We start from the raw sequence: 18165 nt of genomic DNA on the forward strand, positions 1-18165 counted from the left end.
GTAAATTATGTCTGATGTTATGATATTATGTTTTACTTTCAGGTTTAAAAAAAATTAGTGAAGGCAAAATGTCGTGGGAAGATGTGTTGTGTAAAGGTATATTGCTGGAAATTCTGTCAATACTTCCGGTAAAATCTCTTATACGATTCATGTGCATGAGCAAATACTTTCAATCTCTCATATTGGATCCATGTTTGGCGACAATGCATCTTCAAAACTCATGTAAAAGCCCTAATTTCTTGTTAAAATATTACTCAAATGAATATAAAAATTGTTGGGAGGTTGTACCCTCACGGATCAATTCTTCTTTGTTTGTTGTTAATATGATCCGTGGAAATAAGCTTAAGTGTAACTATCAGATTCTTGGTTCATGCAACGGCTTGGTCTGTTTGACCGAACGGTACAACAAGGGACCAAACACTTTTCACTTATGGAACCCAACCACCAAAAAAGAACTTATGTACCCGTACTCTACCTTAAAACATCCGAAGGAAGAAATCCTTATTATGTTAGGATACGGTTATGATAATTCGAGGCATAGTTACAGAGTGGTAGCGATATTTGGTCATGTGATTTCCAGAGTTGGTCCTTTTAGATCTTTAATTTGTAGCCTGAATGAGAAGCGTGGTTGGAGAGAGATTCAAGATTTTCCTGCCCAACCTCCTTGGACAATGGTCGGAATATACCTAAACAACACTCTTAACTGGTTAGGCGCGCCGAAATCGATCGGTCGTGACCTTCTTAATCCTCGTATTTCATTTGATGAACTGGTGATTGTGTCGCTTGATCTTGAGACCGAGACATACACACAGTTGTTACTTCCGCACGAACTTAATGGAGTGGTCGTGGGAGATATTTGCTTTATCGAAGGGCTCCATTCTAATGAAGCTCCATTGGTCGGGGTTTTGAATGGTTATTTAAGTCTTTTTATTCATAACCGAAAGACAAAACATCTAAGCATATGGCAGATGAAGGAGTTCAGGAATCAAAGATCTTGGACTCTATTGTTGAACATATTTCTTCTTGATTTTGGAATTAATGACATGCAATATGACTTTTTGATACCTTTGTGCATGACTGAGAAGGATCGTCACATCGTGATCGTTAAATATTTAATTAATATAGATCGTGTGAACCAAATAATAATTTATAACATGAGAGATAAGAGAGTGAGTTTTAGAAATATGGTTAAGAACTTATGTTGGATCCATCCTATTGAGCATGTTCAAAGTTTGGTTTCCCCCGATGTTTTCTCACAACCTTAACCATGTTTGGTTTAGAGATAAGATTTTGTATACATGTGATTCTAGTAGAGGAATATATTGGATTTATGTAAATCCTGCAGTTTTATATAAGATGTATTATTGGCTTGAGTTGATTTATTTTAGTGTTGTTTTTATTTCTGTATTTTAAAGTTTTATTATTTAATAGGTCGATTGTACCGGAATTATGTAAGAAAACAAAACAAATATATATTTTATTAATAACAATCATATAAATGATAGTTTCACCATTTTGTAACAATCGAAATCTTTCAAATAAATACAAATACACTGAAATTAATAAAAACAATTCAAAAGATAATCTCTCCTAACTGCTAGGATAATACTGGTGATATTTTTATTTAAATAATTTGTAGTTTACAACACTTACCCTAAGTTAATAAATGTATATGGACAATTTCCAACTTACTTATTATAACATCCTAAAATCTATTATGGGAAAGTTATTTAGTAAAAAAGGGGACATGAGTTCAAATTACTATACCTTTGTTTGAGATTATCAAACTGATGAAGTGTGTTTCCATTTTATAATATGATATACATAATAATGATAAAGGCAGAATAACTTTATTATAACATTTATACTCTTTTTATTAAGGAAAACTTATAAACAATATTTTAAAATTCTAGAATATAATTTATCGCAATTAAGATTATAATAGAGTGAAAACCCAATGCTTTAAGAGACTTTACAAGATAAACATGAAGCTGTGAAAGAAAAAGAAAATAATAAATAAATAATATGACTAGCGTCATTTAATACATAAATGATTAGTTTGTTGATAAGGTTCATCACGTTTAACAATACTTATCTTCAGTCGATTTTGGAAACATGGGTAAAAGATATAAGGTTTGTATGAATTGATTTATATATTAATTCATATATGTATTGCTTACAATTCAAAGTTTAAAACGATTAAAATATTTTTCTTTTTTTTTATTACTTTTGAGTCGTATTTCAAAAATAAAATTATGGTGATCGACGGCGATCTTACCATTCAATTTACGATCAAAAAATAACTATTATCTATACCTAGCAATGTTAGATATGCATAAGACATGAGAAAAAAAAAATCCACAAATACTCACAAGAAGTGTTTGATGAACAATTTAATGAGAACTTTCATATTTTTCATATTGATATATTAAAAATTTGTTCAATATATGAAATGCAATATCCTATAATATAAAAAAGAGAGTAAAACTTAATATTTGATAATAATAAAAGAGAATGAAATATATTATATATCCATCAATACATCAATAGAATTAAAACCATGAGATATATAATATTTCTAACAAAAAAAATTGAATTTGTTTTATCGTGAGTTTTTTTTTTTGTTATTATCAAATATTATAGCTAACAATTTTTAAAAATTAAAAGTAATTTTTTTTAATATATTTTTATTTCATTATTTATTTTATGTTTGACATCGGGAAAGATAAAACTCAATGAAACAATTTTCCATCTTATATTTAAAAGATAAATGAGAATTCATCATATATTAAACATATTCATCCAAATAATATATCTCTTTTGTCATCTGTTTCGGGTATAAGGACTCAGTTTAAAATACTCACTTGAACTCCTTTATTTAATCTCCCTTTTTTCGTTATAGTTTCTCCTTTCCTCCTCTTCGGTTTGCTTTTCCTTTCTCCCGTTCGGTTGATCGGGTACATGTCAATTAGGCTCTGATGCTAAGATCACTTCAAGTTCGTTCGGGGTATGCAATTAATGTTGTAATAAATGCGAAATAAAAGTCTTTACCAAACTTACCTTGAACTCATATTTATAGTTTTTTATATAGGCTGTGGTTTTCTTAATCACAGCCCAATTGTTTTTTAAACTTGATTAGATTACTGACTTGTTTTACTTTAAATACAGATTCTACCTTTTTGGTCCGCTCGACTGACGCTATTGAGCGTTCGCTCTCCAATCGGTCATGTACTTGCACCCAAATAGTTGGATGAGAATGGCAAGTCATGGCCGGTGTCGTCAGTGTTTACATTAAGAGGGATTTGAATGTGATTTTCAGTTACATGACACCTGGCCGACTTGTCATAGCGGGTGGCCTTCAGCCGCTTGCCCTCAGGGTCGTTTGGTTGTAGGCTCCCTAAAATCACTCTAGAAAAATTGCCACATCAACAAAGTTCAAAACTTTACACCCCAACCGTTGGATAGTCCGCCTGTAGCAGACGGTCTTCAACCCCTTATCCCTGTGCTGCCTAGCTGGGGATGTTGATAAGTCCTATGGTACATCATCTATTCAAATATTTTTAATTTTTTTCAAATATTCAACAAATGTTTGAAATGGAATTAAATACACGATTCAATAATTAAAAGCATTTACTATTAAAAATAATATGTTAATACTCAAGTTTCTATCCACGTCTAAATTTATAGTTTATTTGAAAGTTCTGTTATATTATTATGTTATATTATTATAGGATAAATGCATGATTGAAAAATGCTATCAGCAAAAAAGTTTATTAAGGATATGATAACTTAGGGTACGGTGTAGTGGCTAAAGATATAACAATTATGAAGATTTATACGAATTTATTTTAGGAGAAAAGGAAAACGTAAAATTGAAAATTTATTATTATAATAACAAAACAAAAATAAGCTTCCAAATGAAGAGTTGCATAAAGTAACACCAAATAGAAAAAGAACCCTTCCCAATGAAGAAAGCTTCCATGCATAAGGTGAGTTTCTTGATATGTCTAAATTGCTGCAATTTCTCCTTTGACATGTCTTTCTAGGGAATTTAACTTTATCTTGAAACTTCTTTTGCAACTGAGTCCTTTTGTTTGTGTAAATTCTTTCACTTGAGATAAAAATCTATATCCATCAACTTGTTCATTTTTGCTTTTTAGTACATTTTGTTGTTAAGCACGGGTTATGTTTCAATTGAGATAGTTAGATTTGGATGTTTAGGATGAAAAGAAAAATAAAAAGTCACTGGGAATTTTGGTAACAGTGTTCTTATTGTAAGTGACATCAATTGTTCGGTGGCAGAGATCAAGCGGATTGAGTCACAATCGAATTATAGTGTTTGGGTTGTTACATTCTTAGGTAAAAATAATTGCGCCTTAACTAATAGCTATAACTTTTAATCGAGTAGTAAGCGCTCGATCTCTAAAGATTCTAGTTTAATTTATTTTGATATTAACATTGAAAGAAGTGAATATTAGGAGTCCGTGCTGTTTAAGAAAACAACATATTTTACAATTTGTTTAATTAGAAGTATTTTGAAAAAAAGTTTTTCTTCCTAAGGTTATGTTCCTTTGTGTGGATGAATTTGAGAGAGAGTGTGAAGATGGATTTGTGTGGATTTGAATGAATGGATATGTGTGTTTTTTGAGTGAATTTAGAAGGTAAAGCAAGTGGATTTGAAGATAAGTTTTATGAAAGTTAGAGAGAGATTTGATTGATGTGATAGATAAAATAAAGTGTGAAAATAGATAGAATTTGAAATTTACCAAAACACCCTTTATGAAAAAAAAATATAATAATTTTGTAATTTGATGTGATAAAAAAATTAAAATTAAAAAATATGAATTTAAAAAATTTATAAAAAATTAAATAAAATTTTAAAATAAATAATTACAATTTAAAATACGAATATATATATATATATATATAATTTTTTTAATTATTACATACATATACTATTAATAATAATTATTATTTTATATATTATTAAGCATTATATTTTCAATAATATTTTAATTATTATATATATCTATATATAATTAATAATAAATATTATTATTATGCATGTATTATATTAATAATTATATATATAATATTAATAGATATATTATTAATTATAATATGTATTATTAATTATTTATAAATATGTTTAATTATTATTATATATAATAAAATAATAATAGTAAACAAATTATTTATAGTATATTATGATTAATAATTATATATAAAGGGTATGAAAGTAAAATAGTTAACATCTGTTCAAATCTATTTTTATCTAGAAGAGAAATATGGAGGAAAACACTTTTAAAAGAGTGAAATTGATTTGTCATAAAAAAATATAAGTATGGGAGCATTTTTCATCAAATTTGATTTAAAACATAAATAGGAAATGGAAATAATAAATTAATAAAAATGCCACATATGACTTGTAATCTGATTATTTATATTAACAACTCTTTAGGTTGAGTTTATATTTTGTAGATATTTTGTTTGTGATTGCTGCTTGACCACATTCATTTCTTGTAAGCATTAGGGCTAAATTATCAATATCATGACTGATATTTTTTATTGTGCTAAGTATAATTTTAAAAACTAAAATAAAATAATCTTCAATTTTCTTTAAAAGTTATCTTTAAGTTTTTGTGCTAAGTATTAAAAGCATACTAATATATATAGTTTCATTTTAAGTTTTTAAAAATAACTTAAAAAATGTGAAATTGTAATGGTAAGCATAACTCTTACAACTACATGGTCTTTGTTCATGTATCATTCCCATTTTTTTTTTTTTTGCGAAATATATTCATATAAGGGGTTATTTATGAATAACTTTGGATCGAATTTGAGGTAATATAAAATCCAAAATTGGTTTGAATTTTTGAAAAAAATGTATATCAACCCTATGAATAATGTGTTGGCTTTGGATTAATTGAATTTTTTACTAGGCAAATGTGTAAAAAAAAACCGAGAGACAAATTTCGAGGCAAATGTGTAATTGAATTTGGAATAATGAATGACTAATTGTTTCACATACGTCTAACGTATTGAAATTTATTAGTTGTTCAATTTTAAATAAGTTTCATAAACTACTTTTCAATCCGCTGGTATTACCAAATTTGCAAACAAAAATTATGTAGTTAAGAGTAAGAATAGAACACAACAATGATGTAAAAGAAATATATTGAATAGTAAAGATCATAAAGAGTTAAGATACATTATGTCCAACCAAAATATATTGAATAGTAAAAATCATAAAGAGTTAAGATACATTATCCAACCCCATGAATTAGGGAATCAGATACTTCTATACATTCTAAACTTTATAAAAGAATACACATGAATGTCTCCGGCCTCCAGAATGAGTTTTTGCGTTATCTCTCTTATAGTAAGTTTCCTAAGTTTCCTATGCTCGAAGAGTGCGTCTTTCTAACTGTCAAACCTCCTATTTATAGGAACCGTGCAAGGTTGCTCAAATTGGATTAGGTATGAAATTAGTACTTAATTTTTGAAAGGGAAATCATACTTTAACTCCTTCATTTTATTTTAAAATTCAATTTCTATTTTTTAACCCGGTGTGATGTGACCCTTCGATTGAGTGTTGGAGTGGAGAAAGGCATGGACGCTTGCGTGTGGAAAATGGACAACAGTAGTGAAGCAATTTATGTGAGAAAGAAATTTTAAAAAACTTTAAGAAATTTTTAGAAACTTTTTCCATCCAGCGAAGTTGACATATATTATTTTCGTCCATCTTCCTGCCGTTTTCCCAACCGAACAAATGGACATTGCTTTATCGTTGTTCGTCTACGCTAAAGACGGTGTTCTTGACCGTGCCAGGGCTTTTGAATGAAAAGAAATTGGGTTTTTTAACTACATTGTGCGTGTGTATTCATGTTTGTGTTTTTTTTTTGTGTTTGCCCAATGGTAAGGTACATTATAAATTTTTTTTTTCAGGAGTTGAATAGGAGTCGTTGTGGTGTGAAAGTAAATTGATATTTACAACTAAAAATTTTGTATTGTGAAAGTAATTCTTAATTCCATAGCGAGGTTTGCGTGCAAAAATCTAAGCCATAAAGAGACACTTACTGTTACATAAAAAGGCAGTTAATATAATTATAGTTATGTGGAAAATTAGTTTAAAAAATTGATTGCATTTGTTGGATGAAGGGTGAAATTAATAAGTTCAATTAAATAAAAACAATTCCCCTTTTGAATTATCAATTTCCATATGTCAAAGTAAACAATATTTCCATAGCTAGGTTTGTATGTCCAAAATCCAAAGTAGAAAAAGGGACTTATTGTTATATAAGAAGACAATTAATATAAGTACGGTTGTAAGGCCCGCTTTCCATTCTGTCCCTTTTTCTTAGGGTTGCCTTAACCAGTGGGCCTTAGGGCTGGCCCAGAAAGGGAAAACAGACCTAATCCACCCCAAACCCTAACATAAGCTCACTTTTCGTAAAACAGAAACCCCATTTCCTAGAGTTGTTGTTGCTGCCGTCTTCTGCTAGGGTTCCAACGTTCTTCAGATTCACGTTTAGCTTGGCCATTGTTCTGCTCACGTAAGTACTTCTTCTCCCTATCACCTCTGTCTAGTATAGTTTCGTAGTCGTAGTGGGAAACTCTGTATTAACTCGTTTTACCCGTTGTTCCAGTTTGCGAGTCGGGTTCTAGAGCTGTTGTGCTCCTTGTTTCAGTGTCGAAGTCCCGTACAAACCCATTTCCAGGTAGGGAAGCTCTAGCTCACTCTTGTGTTTTGTTTCTGTCTTGTTATGAAACTGTTGTTTTGAAGTTATGTGGCTGGTATGATGTTGTGATAAGCTGTGAATGTATGAATATATGTGGGTTGAGCTGGTGTGGGTAACTGTTGTAGGAAAACAGTGGCGAGACCTGCTAATCTCGCCCAAGCGAGCCAGTCTCGCCTAGGCGAGATGAACAGGGACTCGCCCAAACCCGTTTGCACGAAAGGTCGCCCAGGCGACCCGCTCAATTTTTGAGCGAGCGAACATCTCGCCCAGGCAAGAGGGGTCTCGCCTAAGCGAGATCCCGCGTTGGTTTCTGGATGCTCTTTCGAGCCCTCGCTTAGGCGAAGGGGGCTCGCCTGAGCGAGCACGTCTCGCCTGAGCGAGGGGTTGGGCGAGGCAGTACGCTGTTTGAGTGCTTGTTTGTCCTTGGATGATTGGTATTGGTTTGGGTATGAATGTTATCATGAGAAATATGTATATAATGAAATATTATGTATGCTTAGCATGAATCATGAATTGTAGATGATGGGTTTGGTATGAAAGTTGGCATGTGAACTAAATGAGATGGGTATTATTAAAGTGGCATGATAACGAGATGAGTAAGGTCCTATGTGCATGGATGGATTATGATGAGTTGGAATGAGTTGGACCTGGAATGTGAAAAGATTGGCTTTAAAGGTTGACATACTGGTTATATCCTTGCATGGTGAATACTATTTGACTGTGTGATCATATTTTGTCTATGTCAGTGCATAATTCCTTGGGGTCTCTAGGTGAGACTTTCAGGGTTGCGCTTCAGTGGTCGGGACGTAATTCCATGACCTCTGTTAGTGGGTGCCCATGGTGGTGCCCCATCTGTATAACTAGGTAAGGATTCAAGGTAAGAATTGCATCCTGACACTCTAAGGGGTCAGTTAGTCTCACTTAGAGCGGACTGACTCCTATGGTGAGAGTAGCAGGACTGACTCCTATGGTGAGAGTAGCAGGAGGCCTGAAATTCATTAAGGGCTAACCTTGTGGTGAGGGAAATTGATTCATTGAAACACTTGTAACACATAGCTCGGGGGTGAGCAAAGGTATCCACCACAAGTGCAAGTATCCGCTGAATCCGACCATGGTTATATGTATCCGGATGAGTCGAGTCGTGTCGTAGTGTATTGCCTGAACAGTCATAACATGCTTGGTTGATTTGGATGTATGGTATTGTGGAATTATATCTAATTTAATGGATGAACTCTTTTGTGCTCTAGCTTACCCTACTTTCTTTGTTGTGTGATCTGCTGTGTGGTACTCTCTTTTGCGATGATCATCAACTTGTTGATGGGAGCAGATGCGAGGAACACCTGTGGGCAACAAGGGATGGAGATTCCGCTGCATAGTCCGCGTGGACTAGTTTATATTTTCGTATGAGTTTATCTAGGGCTGCGACCCACGTAATTGTTCGTTCATAGATTTATGTACCTTGGTTAACTTTTCATCTTGTTTTCTCTTGGGCATCGTGGTGTGCCATGGATTGTATGGAGTTGAGTTTAAAACCCCCAGACCGCGCCTTTATGTTATCTTTCTTGTAACGCTTCCATTAATTTCGCGTACTTAATTAAATGGGGTGTTACAACGGTTTTGTAGAATTAGTTGAAAAGTGGATTGCTTTTGTTATAAATTTCTTTCTCACATAAACGGCTTCACTACCGCTACCGCTATCCATTCTTCACACGCAGATACATTCATCCCTTTTTTCACTCCAACACTCAATCAAAGGGTCACATCACATCGGGTTAAAAAATAGAAATTGAATTTTAAAATATCACTTCAGAGTGACACGTCAAAAGGTTAATAAAGAGTTAAAATAAATAGGTTAAAGTATCATTTTCCGTTTTGTAAAGTAAACAAATCTTATGACAACCAATTTTGTTGAGATATTTTTCAATATTCAATGATTCCCATATATTTAATTTTTGTAATTGAAGTAACTCAATTTATTAATAACTTATGTTTTTTAGATTTCTTCTATCTTGAATTATTTTTACTTATATGAAACAATATCTTCACAAATAAAAATAAAATATTTTATTTCTCGATTTGATAAATAAAAATCTTAATTATCTAAAACGTAATAATAAAAAATATCGATAAAATTAAACAAAATAAAAAGAATGATAATCCCAATTATAAGAACTAAAAATGTGGTAAAATGTGAAATTTTAAAAATAGCATGTACAATGAGAAAGTATAAGAGTGCTACAAACATAGCACACCATGACACGTTCACCGTCCACTGGAGTTAGTAAAGTATAAGTCCAACCCAAATTAAAAAAAAAAAAAAACTAATATTAACGAATTTTTGGTGGGTTTAAATGAGATTTGAATTTCATTGGGTGTTAAAAATAAAATAAAAGTTCTTTATGTTCTAAACCAGATTCGTTCAATTTTTACATTTTAAAACTTTAATTTTTAATTTTCATGGTTTTTTATTTAAATGTTGGTTAATTCATATTTGCAATTTTTTCATTTAAAAACAATCCATTTTCTGAAGAAGTAAAATACAAATAAAGCCTAATCTTATATATCTTATATAGAATCTCAGTAACTACTGAATAAACATCATTTTATTAAGAGTCACGTTACTAAAACAGAAATTACTTTATTCATAGGTATAATAAATGTTTTTTTATATTTCCTTAACAAATCGTCTAAAAATACTAATAGTATTTTCCAAAACGTGATAAATGTACTATTTTGGACAAGAAATTTGCAATGACACATTTCCTAATAAAGTGGAACATAAACACGATTTCAGGCATAGGATTTGATTCCGACCAATATTTATGAAATGCAAATAACAATAATTAACAAATATGTTTTATTTCCGTCCAATGTTTATAAAATGAAGATAATAAAAGTGTAAACAATAACAATAATGTCACGTGTGGCACGTGGATGTTGGTCTGAGGAAATTAGGTTTCACACTGGTACACGAATATGATAACACACCACCGACCCATGAACCAAACAAAACTGCTTCTCATTCCAAATACAGTAACCTTTTTGCTTTGTACCATCAAATCAAACAAAAACAAACACAACATATCACTGTTTAAAATCAAATAAAATATGTTTTATATTTCGATTGATTTATGTATAATAAATAAGATAAGAGATGGTTTATATGATTAATTATGATTTATGTATGATTCTATTCTAGAAAAAACTGAAAAGATGATTAAATTAGAAATATAACTATTATTAGAAATAATGGATAGTAGATGTCGTGGAGTAATATAACAAATTTTAGGATTTATTCTCTTAAATGAGTCTCAAGTTCAATTCTAAAATTCAAATAGATCAATCAAATTAATTATGTACAAGAAAAATTATAATTTGACTCATAATTTTTTATTATAAACTTTTATTTCCTAATTTCTGACATGATTTTGATTTAGTATGATATTAATTATTTCAAAAAAAAAATAATACATTAATTAATAACTAACACCAAATTATTTTTTTTTAAAAAAAATGAAAGATGAGAATCAAGAAATCATAGTCGTAATATTATTTATGTATAACGAATTATATATAATTCATTATTTGCAACTTCAATGATAAAGAAACAACATAAATAAGAACACAAGTAGAGAATAATATACCGTTACAAATCACCTTATTAAAACTCACTGCTTTCTACACTAATCAATCTTCTTTTCTAGCCTTCAATTTCACTTCAACAAACATATATTTACTCTTCCCTAATTTATTTTCATTTGTACCTCTTTTTACAATAATCAAATTAAATATTTGGTTAGACCTTTTCAATTCATAAATAATTGAATCTAAATGTCTCATATATTAGATTTTTTTTCCCAAAAAATTCCTTGAATACACACACACACACACACACACACATATATATATATATATATATATATATATATATATATATATATATATATATATATATATAGAGTTTTATAAATAAAAGTAAATCTTCTTTAATGATTAAAATAGAATATAATATAAACTTAATAGAATAACATATTGTGTATATGAGATAATAAAATCAAACAATAATAATAATACTAGGATGTAATTAAAAAATAACATAATATAACTTCATTTTAAAATTATTTTACAAACTTTAAAATTATAATTTAACTAAACAATAGAAAATTATATTTTAGCATTTATTTAGTTTTCTAAATTCACGATACTTACGAAATTATAGTATAGTTATTAAAATACTTTCTTTTAAAAATAATTTATTAATAACTATTTAATTTTACATTTCAATCAATAATATAGTTTAAATTTACTTCTCAAAATTATTCTATATAAAGATATAATATAATACGAAGAATAAAAAATATATTACATATTCATTTTTACATAATATTATATATATGAATTTTTTTTTTGGTTATTATTTCTCAATCGTTTGCACGCCAACAAGATAAAGAATAAGATAACGGTGCAACAAACTATGAAATATAATATAATGCAATCTTATCCTACACTTTTTTTTTTTCTTGCTTATCGTATCCAATTGCATGAAAAGCTTATATTATGGTTATTATTTTTATATTTTATTGTCTTGTATACTATATATTTATATATTTATTCGTTAAAAATATATATATGATTAGAGATCCCACTTGCTAAGATATATTCCCCTGTTAAACAATAATAAAAACGAGGGACATAAAATATGATATCAATATAATAGGTCAAATATACGGCAAGAATGAAAGGCTTTACTTTTGGAGAATCGTTTTGGTAAAAGTAAACACGGATTGCATCGGTCTCTGCACACAAAACACATAAAAAAGTTGCGAATGACTAAATTGCCCCCGCAAAATCCACGAACCCCTTTTTCTGCTTCACCCTGTTATATTTAAGTTCCACCTCCGATTCCCCCATTCATCATCAAGGAACTAAGATACCGTCTTTTAGCCTCCTTTCAACACCCTTTTGGCCTTTTATTCTTCAAAGCCTCAGAGCAAAGCTTGAGGACGTGAGAGAATCAGAGGGTTGAAATTCTGTGTGGTTGTTGTTGGAGGTTGAAAGACAACTTAGCAGCACCCCAAGTGTTTGTTAATAATATTGAATTTAGCAAGCAAGTTCATCTTTTCAAGTATTGTATGACCAAATATTTTAGTATTTTAGCAGTAGAAATTTTTCTTCTGTTGGCAATTTTTCTGTTCTCCTTCTGGTTCTCATCTTTTGTGTTCTTCTTTGTCTCTCGTCTGTCTGGGGATTTTTCTATTTTAGTTCCTGCATACACCAGGAACCTCACCCTATAAACCCTTTTTTGAAGCTTCAATCTTGAGTCCTATGGCGACTTGGGTATTATCAGAATGTGGCATGAAGCCTCTTGCTCATGTGTTTCCAAGACCCAGAACTGGGGCTGTTTTGTCCAGCTCCTCCAAGGTTGGATTTTCGGACACAAACAAGAGTGTTGCTGATCTTAAGTTTCAACCCTTGAGATGTAACCTTAGGGATAGAAATTGGGGGTTGAAAGTGAGTACCCCTTTGAGGGTGCCTTCCACCGAAGAGGAGGACCAAACTAATGTTGTTGATTTAATGAATGGGACTAATGGGGTTGATCATGAGAAGCGTCCAGAATTTGACCCTGGTGCTGCACCACCATTCAACTTGGCTGATATTAGGGCTGCTATTCCAAAGCATTGCTGGGTGAAGGACCCTTGGAAGTCCATGAGCTATGTGGTGAGGGATGTCATTGTTGTCTTAGGATTGGCTGCTGGTGCTGCATATCTCAATAACTGGTTGGTCTGGCCTCTCTATTGGGCTGCTCAAGGCACAATGTTTTGGGCTCTGTTTGTTCTTGGTCATGACTGGTAATAACTATTTTTCTTTTCTTCATTTTTTGCCTAATTTGGATGAAGCTGTATTTTGGGGGTGCTAAGTTGGGTTATATAATTTTGACTTGATGAATTTTCTTCCTGTTTTGGGTGTTTCAGTGGTCATGGAAGCTTTTCAAACGACCCCAAATTGAACAGTGTTGTTGGGCATCTGCTACATTCTTCAATTCTAGTACCATATCACGGATGGTATGCTGATGCTTTTTGATGGAATAGCTTTTTTTAATTTTAGAGTTAAATATGTTCATATCTTCCAAAATAACTGTAAATTTGGTTTTATTTCCTATAAAAATTTAGTACGTTTTTAGTCTCATCACTCGGGAAAAACATGTTTTTAATCCACCAGGGGCTATAAGCACGTTACTTTTGATACAGGGAGACTAAAAGCATTAAAGTTTGGTAGAGAAAAAAAAAAACTGAATTTTGAGGGATAAAAGCATATTTATAATATTTTTTATTTACTTATAGCTTTAAATTTATGTTTGAAACTGATATTTTATACAGGAGAATAAGTCACAGGACTCATCACCAAAATCATGGCCATGTTGAAAATGATGAATCTTGGCACCCGGTGAGATGATACTCACTGTTCTTGTTTTTAAGAGATACCATTTGGCTTCATGTTATTTTCCCTTGATCAAAATTTCTGATGTGTTAATAATCTTGCAGTTGTCTGAAAGAGTGTTCAGGAGCTTGGACACTGCAACACGTATGTTAAGATTCACTGCCCCTTTTCCACTGCTTGCATATCCTGTTTACCTTGTAAGTTGTTGTACCTACATGGTTTGACCATAATTTGATCATTAATTATTCTTAATGTCTTGATAGAAGAATTGACATGGTGGCTGTTAATGTTTGAATCCAGTGGCAGAGGAGTCCTGGGAAGACTGGTTCTCACTTTGACCCTAGCAGTGATTTGTTTCTTCCAAATGAAAGAAAAGATGTTCTTACATCCACAGCTTCTTGGGCTGCTATGTTGGGATTGCTTGTTGGATTGGGGTTCGTAATGGGTCCAATTCAACTGCTTAAGCTTTATGGTGTTCCCTATGTGGTGAATTTCTTCCCCCTTTCCATCATTTCCATGATCTTTCGTTTTTGAGTCAATAATGAATGAAGTTCTCATTTGACTTTTCTGGGATCTGTAGTTATTCGTTATGTGGTTGGATTTGGTGACTTATTTGCACCATCATGGCCATGAAGACAAATTACCTTGGTATCGTGGAAAGGTACCTTTATTCTTTTGAGTCTTTCTTTCCTATGAAAGTGACTGGTCTACTACTCGAGTATTGGCATGTTTTTGTTATGCTTATCAGCTTAATTCTTGTAATTGTCAGTGTAAAAAAGTAATATTTTCAATCAATCACAGATTATTACTGATATGACCTGTGATTAAATGAAATTATCAATGCATGCACTGTTCACTCTGCAAATGTTTTTCATAATACAATTTAGTTCACATGTTTATCCTCCTTCATGTTGAACAGGAATGGAGCTACCTTAGAGGTGGTCTAACTACTATTGATCGTGATTATGGATGGCTCAATAACATTCACCATGACATTGGAACTCATGTCATTCATCACCTATTTCCTCAAATTCCACACTATCACTTGGTTGAGGCTGTGAGTGTCTCTCTACCTTTGTTCAAAGAATGGATAGTGATTTACTTGAGATGTTGAGTTTGAATGTTGTGTTTTGTTGTCTTGCAGACTGAGGCAGCTAAGCCAGTGTTTGGAGAATATTATAAAGAGCCAAAGAAATCAGCTCCTCTTCCTTTTCACCTTCTTGGGGACTTAATAAGGAGCTTGAAGACTGACCATTTTGTTAGTGACACAGGAGATGTTGTGTACTATCAAACTGACTCTCAGATTAATGGTTCAGCCAAATCAGAGTGAAGTTTTAAATTCTTTTCTATATATAGACAAGAGAGACTTATATGCAGTTCTTAAGGTTGTCAAATTGTATTGAGTTTCTCTTCAAGTTACTGCACTTACTCAGATGAATCCTTCATTTAATAAAGAGATGGATGGATCATGCAATTTCATTGTAACTGCTTCATAGAGTGTTTAGGTTGAATGTAGTTTATCCTTTTGAATAGTGAATTCTCTGTATAAATTGATTATATGATATATATAGTGAAGTCATACCTAGGATTATGATTAAATTATGGCTTAATTACACTCCTCTATGCTATTTTTTACAGATTTATTAAAAAGCCTTATAATTTTTAGTTCCAATTTTCATTATTAAGAAGTGGATTTTCAAGATTGGCAAAGAAGGTTGGAATTTTTAATACATTTTCTTTTTCCTTATGTTGAGATTCACTGAGAAATCCTAATTTTAGATGTCATGTGAATGTGAGAAGAGAATTAATCCTATATCTAGTTTTTAACCTTTTTACAATCTTAAAACTCCTTTTGCAAAGAGCATTGTAATTTATATGTTTGATATCTTCTATATGATTCCATGGATCTTAAATTTGGCTATGAGTTTTGCATATCAATGTACTCTCGTCAAAATATTCCAAATTGTATAATAAATGGATAATCAATTATGACCAAATTTAAATTTATGGAATGGTGCGAAAGAAATCAATCATTTTCAATTGTCACATAAGTGGAAACACTAAAAAAAAGTAATTACTTTACACCACTACCCATATAGATGGATTGATTTAAATCAAAATTTAAATTTAGATTGATATAACTTTCTTGGATTCAGACATGTGTATAGGTATGCAATTTACTAATAATTTTTAGATAAATTCTCAAATTGAATAATATAAAATTAATATAGTTTATACAAAAAATTAAGAATAATTAATAACTAGTTTAAAGCTTGATGACATTGTTAGACCAATATTATTAATAAATAAAGAGATTAAAACACACTATAATTATTATATCGTTCAATAACTTCCAAATAGATTATGTAATTTTGTCAAATATCATTATTAGGTTAGAAGATCTTTCAAATAAATAATATATACACAGTTCTATTAATTAAAAATGATTTGGTATCTGATTTATATAAATTAGTTCACATTTTTTAATTTTTATAAAAATTTAAGTTAAAATTAATAAAAAATATATAATTAATTTTTAAAATAGTTGTTAAATGTAAAATTATAAAAATAAAATATGTATACAATTTTTTTAAATAACTTTTAAAGATAAAAAATATTTTTAGAATAATATAAAAATAAATTATTTATAAAATAATAGTTAAAGATAAAATTAAAAAAACGAAATATAGACATAAAAAATAATATATTTTTATATATTGTTATAGATTAAAAGTATCACTTTCATATTAAATTTAATATGAAATGTCATCACTTGGCCTAATTAATTTGATTTATATATTATTGTAATAAAATGTTTTTCTTTTTACAAACCATAGATATCTTTTACGAGATAAAATCATTATAGGAAAAAAATTATCTTTAACCAAACATTAACATCTTAGAATCTAAAGAAAAGAAACAGTTTCTAAGATTAGAAATCAAATATAGAAATTGTTCCAATCATTGTAAAAGTAAAGCTGAATAAACTTGTCACGTTTTTCATTAGCATAATTTAAATTTTGAGCCTAGGTTCCTACGAGGAAGAAGCCAAATAATAGCATGGATTTTTCAATCACACATTATTGTCAATAATTTTCATGTTATCATCCATTTTCTTTTATGTTTGTTCCACTTCAAAATTGAATGGTTCACAATCCTTATATAAAGTTCTTTATACTTATTTTATATTAGATTTGAATATTTTTAAAATAAAAATTTATTATAAATAAATAAATAAATAAATTTATTTATTTATTCTAATATATCTAATAGCTTCACTTTACTTAAAAGTCAAAACTTAGAGTAATTTATCTGCACATTTCTTCTTTAAATACTATTTTTTTTTTTTAGTTTATGGTTCAAAATTCACATGTTTCATTGTTCTATTCTAACACTATGCACCACTCAATGATAACATAGACATATTACCAACCAACAAGCGAAACACATTCAGTGGGCGAAAAAAATATAAATTTAATTTTCTTTCTCAATGAGTTTTTCAGCTTGAAAAGGGATACATCTTTAATAAATTTGTTATTTAAAAAATGGTAAACTATGATCTTTCAACTCTTCAGAAAAAAAAAATATCAAGTACATCTAAACAAGTTTATAAGTAAAAATTATCCAAAAGACAATTATATAAAAATATCAAGAATATAACTTGCTTATAATTATAATCGAGAAACTTAAAGCAAACTTAAAAAATAAAATTTTTTATTTAAAATTTAGTTTTTGAATTTTTTTTTTATGCAACAAAAATTATGCCTTTGAATATAATTTGATAAAGAAAAGTGCCTAGAATATATGTTCTTAGAAAAATCTACATCATTGATTTTAATAGAACTTTTTATACAAATAAATCTCTCAACTTTGTATCAATATTCTTCCATTAGCTTGAATCATATATATTTTTATAAAGAGTAGAATCAACATCTAATATCTGAATCTCCTCCTTGTTATCATGGGTTTAAGAGAATGATAATTA

At 30.0% G+C, this 18165-nt stretch overlaps 1 protein-coding gene across 1 annotated transcript; it reads left to right on the forward strand.

The window, feature by feature from the left end:
* The first annotated feature begins 12623 nt into the window (after window positions 1-12623).
* LOC114185384 (omega-3 fatty acid desaturase, chloroplastic) lies at window positions 12624-15779 on the forward strand. Its single transcript, XM_028073080.1, has 8 exons — window positions 12624-13591; window positions 13715-13804; window positions 14120-14186; window positions 14285-14377; window positions 14481-14666; window positions 14761-14841; window positions 15100-15237; window positions 15325-15779. The coding sequence occupies exons 1-8, from the start codon at window positions 13068-13070 to the stop codon at window positions 15508-15510; spliced, it is 1365 nt and encodes a 454-aa protein (XP_027928881.1). The 5' UTR covers window positions 12624-13067; the 3' UTR covers window positions 15511-15779.
* The last annotated feature ends 2386 nt before the right edge of the window (window positions 15780-18165 follow it).

Source organism: Vigna unguiculata, chromosome 5 (genome assembly GCF_004118075.2).
Source record: "Vigna unguiculata cultivar IT97K-499-35 chromosome 5, ASM411807v1, whole genome shotgun sequence".
NCBI lineage: Eukaryota > Viridiplantae > Streptophyta > Magnoliopsida > Fabales > Fabaceae > Vigna > Vigna unguiculata.

What these genes read in the sequence shown, in the direction of transcription:
- LOC114185384 (XM_028073080.1), top strand. Translation starts at nt 13,068, where the DNA reads ATGGCGACTTGGGTATTATCAGAATGTGGCATGAAGCCTCTTGCTCAT. An exon ending in TTTGTTCTTGGTCATGACTG is followed by an intron (nt 13,592 to 13,714) that starts GTAATAACTATT and finishes TGGGTGTTTCAG; the next exon opens with TGGTCATGGAAGCTTTTCAA. An exon ending in CTAGTACCATATCACGGATG is followed by an intron (nt 13,805 to 14,119) that starts GTATGCTGATGC and finishes TATTTTATACAG; the next exon opens with GAGAATAAGTCACAGGACTC.